Raw genomic sequence first — 10,161 nt, 5'->3', positions numbered from 1 at the left:
AATAACGTCTGTATCAAAGATATTTGAAAACATTGTTTATCCTGCTCGTTTGATCCTGATCTAATTTCAAATGCTCACACAGACGTTTTCCCTTTCAGTCGAACAAATAATGCCTTATTCCCAACGCAGTATTGTACAGCAGTGATCATAATGGTGGTGCTTGGCTTGTACATGCAAATTCAGCACACACACCATTCTATAATATAATTGTGTTATTTGACGTGTCAAATTAAATGTGTATTTATATTTTGACACGCAAAGACCCTAACTTCGCTCCATAGAATTCTACTGTCTGAAAAGGTACATACGCTTCTGATGCGGCACCATTTTTACTAAAAACTCTCAGATCGAACGTAGAACCAAAACCAGCAACAGGTCTTTAAAAACAATTTGATTGGATATTAACAAACACAAACTACATCGCCTACCACCTACATAGATTCATTGGCTAGATTAGAAAGGAGGCGGGATTTATGGTAGACTAGTCGTCGTCGCAGGAGAGGAAGAGCAAGACGGCCATCTTCGTGAGGTCGAAAGATTGCGTGTTAAGGTAATTCTTCAAGTAGTGAACTTTTAAAAATATAAACTGCACAACGGTATACTATATGTGTTAATAGTCACACTGTTGTTGAAATATGGACAGCAAAGACGGCGCTCAGCTTCAACCACAGTCGTTTCTGAGCTAGCCAGTCGTTAGCTAGCTTGCTGGCTTACAACTTCTGTACGTTAGCTAGCTAACAGTCTTACTGCTGGAAATGAATGTGTTTTGTGGCGATGATATTGCCACTGTGAAAAATAACATGCAATGTTTGCTTGCTAGGAATAGTTAACAACCTAATGAGCTCCTGGGTCATCAATCGTGTCATCTTTTTATGATGAAACAAGCGCTTTTCTTCCATGGACAGGCAAGGCAAATTGTGCGAGTTTGACTGTGACAAGATGTGCTCGATTTAGCTTGGAAGGCTAGCCGGGTGGGCGTGGTGTAAATGTTTGGGACCATACCATCGGCTGGCACATCGGGCTGTGACTTAAATCGAGTGCACCTACTCTTATTTATTGCAACAAGCACAAATGTAAATGGGTATGTACCATAATAACGAATGAATGCACACGGTTTAGTATTTGGGAATTTGACTACAGCATAGGTACCTTCATTGTCAAATAACCAGTATGTTTCATGTTATTAATTTATTGAATTAATTAACCCTTAAATAAATTATTTGATTCAAACGAATAAGTTACCATATAAGTTCATGTGTAGGGTATGTCAGAGAATGGTTTATCTATAGATGGCTATAATAACAAATGTTTTCCCCCTCAGCTTTCCAGCTATCCTGCTCAGATGCCTAGACACTGCTCTGCAGGTGGATGCAAATCCCGTGACACCAGAGAAAATCGTAAGGCTGGCATTACCTTTCACAGGTAAGTGGGTCCAATCTAATTTTAGCTAAGCATTAAGACTGTGGCCTCCATTTTCGGCTGGCGCTAAGGAGGCGCAAGTGTCAAACGTATGTTAGTTTGCAATTTTGTCATGTAAAAATTGTCGCACTTACATTTTCAAGCTCTAACACCAGGTTTGGCAATTTACCTGTACAGTGCCTTGCAAAAGTATTCATACCCCTTGGTGTTTTTTCCTATTTTGTTGCATTAGAACCTGTAATTTTAAATTGATTTCTATTTGGATTTCATGTAATGGACATATACAAAATAGTCCAAATTGGTGAAGTGAAATGGAAATCTTTTTTATTTTTTAAATTAATTTAAAAGTGGTGCGTGCATATGTATTCACCCCCTTTGGTTGCACCAGATCTTATTTAGGGGCTTCATAGCAATTACCTTCAGAAATCACATAATTAGTTAAAGTCCACCTGTGTGCAATCTAAGTGTCACATGATCTGTCACATGATCTCAGTGTATATATACACCTGTTCTGAAATGCCCCAGTGTCTGCAACACCACTAAGCAAGGGGCACCACCAAGCAAGCAGCACTACCAAGCAAGCAGCACTATGAAGACCAAGGAACTCTCCAAACAGGTCAGGGACAAAGTTGTGGAGAAGTACAGATCAGGGTTGGGTTATAAAAAAATATCAGAAACTTTGAACATACCACGGAGCATGATTAAATCCATTATTAAAAAATTGAAAGAATATGGCACTACAACAAACCTGCCAAGAGAGGGCCGCCCACCAAAACTCACGGACCAGGCAAGGAGGTCATTAACCTCTCTGGCGCAGGTGTGCCGCTAGCGACCCACATTGACAACATCCGGTGAAATTGCAGAGCCACAAATTCAAATTACAGAAATAGTAATAATAAACATTCATGAAAATAACAAGTGTTATACATTGTTTAAAATATGAACTTCTTGTAAATCCAGCTGCTTTGTCAGATTTCAAAAAGGCTTTACGGCGAAAGCATAACATACGATTATCTGAGGACAGCGCCCGCACACAAAGCATACAAAAAAATTCCGACCAAGCAGATAAGTCACAAAAGTCAGAAATAGCAATAAAATGAATCACTTACCGTTGAAGATCTTCATCTGGTTGCAATCAGAAGGGTCCCAGTTACACAATAAATGGTAGTTTTGTTCGATAAAGACCCTCTTTATATCCCAAAAACTCGGTTTTGTTGGCGCGTTTTGTTCAGTAATCCACTGGCTCAAAGGCGGTCAAAACATGCAGACGAATACATCCTAATAGTACCGGTAAAGTTCGTCGAAACATGTCAAACGATGTTTATAACTAATCCTCAGCGTGTCAATTATCAAAATAATCGATAATATTTCAACCGGATAATAGCGTATTCAATAGAAAGGAAAAGAACGAAGGGCGCGCACACAGTCACGCGTGCAAACCAGTACTGCATGCTTCCCCAGTCCCCTAACCAAAGGGTATTTTTTTCTTCGTCGTTTTTCAGAAAACAAGCCTGAAACCATTTCTAAAGACTGTTGACATCTAGTGGAAGCCATAAGAACTGCAATCTGGGCCCTAACCAATTACATAGTCAATAGGCATTCAATGGAAAACCACTCACATAAAAAAAATCCCACTTCCTGGATGGATTTTCCTCAGGTTTTCACCTGCCATAACTTTTGGAAACTGCAGTGTTCTCTATCCAATGCATATCCTAGCTTCTGGGCCTGAGTATAAGGCAGTTTACTTACTTTGAGCACGCCATTCATCCGAATTTCCGAATACTGCCCCATGTCGCTAAAAAGTTAATCAGAGGCACAAAGAGACCAAAGATTAACCTGAAGGAGCTGCAGAGCTCCACAGCGGAGATTTGAGTATCTGTATCTGTCCATAGGACCACTTTTAAGCCATACACTCCAAAGAGCTGGGCTTTACGGAAGAGTGGCCAGAAAAAAGCCATTGCTTAATAAAAATAAATTGCAAGCATGTTTGGTGTTTGCCAAAAGGCATATGGGAGACTCCCCAAACATATAGAAGAAGGTACTCTGGTCAGATGAGACTAAAATTGAGCTTTTTGGCCATCCAGGAAAACGCTATGTCTGGCGCAAACCCAACATATCTCATCACCCCGAGAACACCATCCACACAGTGAAGCATGGTGGTGGCTGCATCATGCTGTGGGGATGTTTTTCCATTGGCAGGGACTGGGAAACTGGTCAGCATTGAAGGAATGATGGATGGCGCTAAATACAGGGACATTCTTGAGAGAAACCTGTTTCAGTCTTCCAGAGATTTGAGATTGGAGGTTCACCTTCGAGCAGGACTCTTTTTTTTTTTTTTGTAGAATCTGCCTCGCACATAGGCAACGATACAATTGACAGGAGCCTATTTATTTTGTATAGACGTGCGAATGTTCTGCGTAAAGATATTTAGGCCTGCGAGTGCACAGAGTGCCTTGGAACGAGAGAGGCAATTAATAATTTTTATGTCCGATCCTATTTAGAAGTAACAGGGTTTTATTCAAATTAAAAGAGTAACTTATTAGAAGGATTCACCGTTCATGGGTTTATGGTGTGAACGTACATGGCTCAAATGTAATGCTATTTTTGGAGAAGTGCAAATATGATCTGTAAGATGGTTCCACGGTGTTTATAAAACATTACTGTTATAATGCTCGCAAATGTGAGGTGCCATTCCCTCTGTCTTTATATTGGATCTTTATCCAGCCCCTTTGAAAAGTTTGGATGTGCATCAAACCCTCCATAGTCTACCATAGATACCTTGTCTGTATTATACGCCCACAGGGAGCAATTATAATTTACCATGTTAGATATGTTAAAATAGACCCCTGTGACTTGTACAGTGCGTTCGGAAAATATTCAGACCCCTTCCCTTTTTGCAAATGTTGTTGCGTTACAGCCTTATTCTAAAATGTATTAAATTGGATACCCCATGACAAAGCAAAAACAGGTTTTTATAATTTCTTCGAAATGTATAAAAAATAAAAACATAACATAGTAATAACGACACATAATAGTGTCGTCTGCGTAGAGGTGGATCAGAGAATCACCAGCAGCAAGAGCGACATCATTGATGTATACAGAGAAGAGAGTCGGTCCAAGAATTGAACCCTGTGGCACCCCCATAGAGACTGCCAGAGGCCCGGACAACAGACCCTCCGATTTGACACACTGAACTCGATCAGAGAAGTAGTTGGTGAACCAGGCGAGGCAATCATTAGAGAAACCAAGGCTGTCGAGTCTGCCGACGAGGATGTGGTGATTGACAGAGTCAAAAGCCTTGGCCAGGTCAATGAATACGGCTGCACAGTATTGTTTCCTATCGATGGCGGTTAAGATATCGTTTATGACCTTGAGCGTGGCTGAGGTGCACCCATGACCAGCTCTGAAACCAGATTGCATAGCGGAGAAGGTATGGTGGGATTCGAAATGGTCGGTAATCTGTTTGTTGACTTGGCTTTCGAAGACCTTAGAAAGGCAGGGTAGGATAGATATAGGTCTGTAGCTGTTAGGGTCAAGAGTGTACCCCCCTTTGAAGAGGGGGATAACCGCAGCTGCTTTCCAATCTTTGGTAATCTCAGACGACACGAAAGAGAGGTTGAAAAGGCTAGTAATAGGGGTGGCAACAATTTCAGCAGATAGTTTTAGAAAGAAAGGGTCCAGATTATCTAGCCCGGCTGATTTGTAAGGGTCCAAATCAATTTTAGAAGGCTGTAATGTCAATGTAACAAAGTCAAGGAGTCTGAATACTTTAAGAATGCACTGTAAAGCAGTAGCCTACTATGGCAGAAAAGTTGTGTTCAGTTATGAACTGGTAATCATCACCAACCCACTGTTTTGGAAACTATGTTTGTCAATAATACAGAAGATTTTTTAAATTAACACAGACCTACTTAACCATGTATTACTCTGCCATGCACATTATTGCAAGTCTAAATTAGGTTCCTGTGGTTGCCAGGTTGCCAAAGCGTGGAACCCCACGCCGGGACCTATGGATCATCAACTCGCACCGCAAGGGCCCACAAGGCCAGGGGCCATGGGACCCCCAGAGCAACTTCATCTATTTCTGCTCCAAGCATTTCACCCCAGAGAGTTTTGAACTCTCAGGAGTCAGGTATGTATTGTCTCTTCCAACTGATAGAGGGCAGTGTTTACCTCAGGATTCCAAAGGTTAGGTGATAATGTACTGTATCTCTAGTGCCTAGTTTCCACTGGAAAAACTTCAGCCTAACTGTCAGGGTGATTATGTATTGATGTTTAGTGTTATAGTCTAACTCTTTAATCCCATTTTTTGGGGGGATGTCTGTATAAGGACTGAAATGAAAGAAAATGCAATAAATTGCAAAGGAAGCTTAGTGCTGTTGATATTAATACACTATACATAGAAAAGTATTTAAACAACCCTGCAAATTAGTGGATTTGGCTATTTCATCCACACCCGTTGCTGACAGGTGTATAAAATCGAGCACACAGCCATGCAATCTCCATAGACAAACATTGGCAGTAGAATGCCCTTACTGAAGTGACTTTCAACGTGGCACCGTCATAGGATGCCACCTTTACAACAATTAAACTGGTCAACTGTTAGTGCTGTTATTGTGAAGTGGAAACCTCTAGGAGCAACAACGGCTCAGCCGCAAAATGGTAGGCCACACAAGTTCACAGAACGGGACCGCCGAGTGCTGTAGCACGTAAAAAACAAACATCTGTCCTCGGTTGCAACACTCACTACCGAGTTCCAAATTGCCTCTGGAAGTAACGTCGGCACAAGAACTGTTTGTCCGGAGCTTCATGAAATGGGTTTCCATGGCCGAGCAGCCGCACAAGCCTAAGAACAACATGCACAATGTCAAGCGTTGGCTGGAGTGGTGTAAAGCTCGTCGCCATTGGACTCTGGAGCAGTTGAAAGACATTCTCTGGAGTGCTGAATCACGCTTCACCATCTGGCAGTCCGACAGATGAATCTGGGTTTGGTGGATGTCAGGAGAACGCTACCTTCCCCAATGCATAGTGCCAACTGTAAAGTTTGGTGGAGGAGAAATAATGGTCTGGGGCTGTTTTACATGGTTTGTGCTAGGTCCCTTAGTTCCAGTTAAGGGAAATCTTAATGCTACAGCATAGTGACATTCTAGACGATTCTGTTTTTCCAACTTTGTGGCAACAGTTTGGGTTAGGCCCTTTCCTGTTTCAGCATGACAATGCCCCCGTGCAGAAAGCGAGGTCCATACAGAAATGGTTTGTCGAGATCAGTGTGGAAGCACTTGCTGGGCCTGCACAGCGCTTAATCGCCTAACATCAGTGCCCGACCTCACTAATGCTCTTGTGACTGAATGGAAGCAAGTCTCCGCAGCAATGTTCCAACTTCTGGGAAGGCTTTCCACTAGATGTGTGGAGGCTGTTATAGCAGCAAATGGGGGACCAACTCCATATTAATGGCCATTATTTTGGAATGAGATGTTCGACGAGCAAGTGTCCACGTACTTCTGGTCATGTAATGTATGAAAATATACGGTATGTAACAGTGCATCAAGGATAACTGCCAGCATTTTAAATGATCGTCATCTTACCTTCCAACTTTACACAGTGGGTACCGAAGGCTGAAGGACGATGCATTGCCCACAGTCTTCGAAATGGTCATGCAGCCAGGAGGAAGAGGAGGGGGGGAAACTCCTAGAGGAAAGGGCAAACAGAATGTCATAAGCCTACAGCCCAGGTAAGAAAATGGAATAAATCAAATGTATTTGTTATATTGTCTATCATATATATGGATATGGAAGTACATGTAGCACAGTGTGCAATTTTGTTTATTTAAAAAAAATGTTTTAATAGAAACAATGAGTCGCTATTGTACATGTAGCTCAGAGCTGGGATGTATGTTAAATGTCATCTTTCCTTTTTAAGGAGGTCCCGCTCTCTGAAAGTGGAACAAAACAGCCAGAATGGTGCACAACAAGAAATTGAAGCGAAAAATATAGATCGTGGAGAACAAGTTCAGAGCTCTGAGACACCCAATGGGGAAGCTAATAACCGGATAGAGCTGGGCAAAGCCCAGGCCCTCCCTTCCCCCCAGGGAACGTCTGCGCCGACTGTCGAAACACCACAGAGTTCCCCTCAACAACCATCAGGCTCTTCACCCGGAGACCCACCTGGCTCTCCCCGTCCTCATTCCCCATCGCGATACATGCTGCGCCTACCCCCACCTCCTGGCTTCTACCTGCCCAAGGAACACAACTATGCTCAGCATTGCCCCCTGGTGTGGCGGAAGCGTTACGACAGGGCCATCGACAACCTGGAGAAGTCCCTGCGTCTGCTTAGTGCGGCCAGGCGGAGGGAGAACCGGCTGCGGCATGCGCTCCTGCGCCTCAGAGAGAATCGTCTGAAACACACCCTGCTTCGCTCCCGTGACGGAGCTAAGGGCAGGGGAGGTCGAATTCAGGGGTTGGAGAGGAAAGGACATGGAGATAAGGCAGGAGGTGTCAGCCTGGCTGAGCCAGAAGAGACTGAGATGGATGGAGTGCCAGAGGACTTGGGGTTATTTGAAGACGGACCTGGGGAACCGATTGACTGGGGAGGGCGGGTCCGGACTACAGAGACTAAAGCTGGGTTGGAAGAGGAGGGAGGTTACTGCTTCTACTGTGGAAGAGGGCGAGAGGACGATGGGGTTAAAGTGACCAGGGGAAGCTCTCAGATCAGGAAAGGTGGACAGGGAACTATGGATGATGGCTCTTGGAGCTCTCAGGTTGATGAGGGGGACAGAGATGGTCGAAGAGGAAGACGAATTCCAAAGAAGGCTCGAGTTCGGAAGGTTGTAGAGACCACAACATATGCAGGAGCGCCACAGGAAAGCTATGAAAGCTACTACTATCACTGTGGCGCGTCTGAGAGTGGTGAAGATGTGCAGGTAGTCATGGTGGAGCTGCCACCTGAGAAAGGGGTGAAAGCTGGCGTGGAACTTCACTGCAACCCTCAGCTGTCCATCCCCCTGTTGCAAACACAATCACCGGTGGGCCTTCAGCAGATGCAGCCCTCAGGCAGAGCAGCACTGCAGGATACCCACAGCCGGGTTCAATTCCTGCAGCCTTGCCCAGCCTCCCAGCAAGGGTTACTCGTCACAGACCTGAACTCAATAGAAGCAGAGCCAGTGGACAGCCAGCAGCAGCTGGAGGAGCCGGTGTTCTGGATGCAGGAGGGCCAACTGCTCTTAGTGCCTGTGCCCTCTGAAGACTGGCTGAAGGGCACAGTTGGGATGGAGGGAGTGGCAGAAGAGGTGGGAGCACAAACCATATTAGTGTCAGAGGTGGGATTTCCTAGAGACTTGGTGGAGGAGAAAAAGGGGCTGTGCTTGGAGGGTGGGGGTACAGGGCTGAGGGTTATATTGCCCACTGATGGACAGGGAGGCCACCACTCAGACATCAGGACTACTGTGGTGAGCGGTGATGTGAGGGAGCGGTTGAAAGAACACTTGGAGGGGTTTCAGCTCCAGCTTAGCAGTGAGTTTATTGACTGAAGGCTGTATCATATTAAAGGGCCAAAGGGTGAAAGCCTTCATGTAGAGAGTGAAAAGGTGTCAGCATACTGTTGTGTTTTATATACATCAGCTAAGATGGTGGAATGTTAACTTATAACTTAAATCAGGTGGAAAGGTCAAGAGAACCATTTAGCAGGACAAATCAGTCATATTCTTACCAGCTTGTTAGCCCAAAATGCTTCATAAAAATACAAAAACATTCCATTTACTCACTTCACGCAGGCTTGTGTAGTAGAGCAGTGGTTCCCAAACTGTGGGGCGCGCCGAGAGGTCGGTGGGGGGGCGCAAGGTGCAATTTCGAAATTGGGGTAGTGCAGCATCAGTTCCTGTTGTCTTGTCAGTCATTGCAGACCTTAGAGCTATTTATAACTTGTTAGAAATCAACTCGCCCATGTCAGCTAACTTTTTTTTTTTGCTAGGTTTTTTTAGCCTATAGATTCTGTTGTGATGTTTGAGTCATTTAAATATCACATGAATAAACATTAGACATGGCAAACTGTATAGAATTGCAAGAAAATTTGCTTTAAACGGCAAAATGTTCTCTAAGCAAACAAGAAGGGTGTGAACAGTTTGTGTCATGAACAGTGCTTGTGCCCATAAAAATAAACATGGTGCACGCATGCGCGTGATGTTCCCCAATGCCTGTGTGAAACGTTTGGGAACCCCTGTAGTAGAGCATACAAAGTCTAATTGAAAACATTTCAAAGCATACATCACAGAATTAATGAAATACATTGTAAATTATGCTCAGTTACACTTGTCATTGCCTGTACATACAATTATTACAGTTAATAAAATAACGTATAATTTCACCATCTGTAACCTTAAGACTTTGTTCATGCTTACACATTTCATGAAACTGATTACATTTGGCATGCATGTAATTTATACCGTATTACAGGGGCTGCCAAAAGGTTGCTGGAATTGATATTTAGTTATTTTAAGACATTTCTGTTAGTTTATTCACAAAATAGTACAGAAGTGTGTGGGTCACTGCAATGTCCCCAAAATGACTCAATCTAGGTACGCAAAACCCATCCAAAATATTGTCTTGGGCAATAAGGTACAGCCAAAATAAGTGAGAAAATCATGTTAGATTGTATTAAGTGGAACATCCCTTTAATTAGGGTGCCCTGTCCTAAACAACATGCCACAATCGGCTCACAATCTGAGGGCAAATTTAAACAATCCAGACT

General features: G+C 43.6%; 1 protein-coding gene across 3 annotated transcripts; it reads left to right on the top strand.

Moving 5' to 3' along the window:
• Positions 1-420: 420 nt before the first annotated feature.
• Positions 421-9,777, top strand: LOC139554793 (uncharacterized). 3 transcript variants are annotated; one of them, XM_071367943.1, is made up of 6 exons: positions 421-550; positions 906-1,081; positions 1,322-1,422; positions 5,396-5,551; positions 7,022-7,150; positions 7,339-9,777. In XM_071367943.1, the coding sequence occupies exons 3-6, from the start codon at positions 1,343-1,345 to the stop codon at positions 8,942-8,944; spliced, it is 1,971 nt and encodes a 656-aa protein (XP_071224044.1). In that variant the 5' UTR covers positions 421-550; positions 906-1,081; positions 1,322-1,342; the 3' UTR covers positions 8,945-9,777. The 3 variants fall into 3 exon arrangements, with proteins under 3 accessions (XP_071224044.1, XP_071224043.1, XP_071224042.1); XM_071367942.1 differs by lacking the exon at positions 906-1,081 and having other exon boundaries at positions 449-550; XM_071367941.1 differs by lacking the exons at positions 421-550; positions 906-1,081 and having other exon boundaries at positions 1,130-1,422.
• The last annotated feature ends 384 nt before the right edge of the window (positions 9,778-10,161 follow it).

The sequence above is a fragment of the Salvelinus alpinus genome, chromosome 26 (assembly GCF_045679555.1).
Source record: "Salvelinus alpinus chromosome 26, SLU_Salpinus.1, whole genome shotgun sequence".
Lineage (NCBI taxonomy): Eukaryota > Metazoa > Chordata > Actinopteri > Salmoniformes > Salmonidae > Salvelinus > Salvelinus alpinus.
Note: the sequence above shows the minus strand (reverse complement) of the source record. Positions and strands in the feature narration are given on the sequence as shown.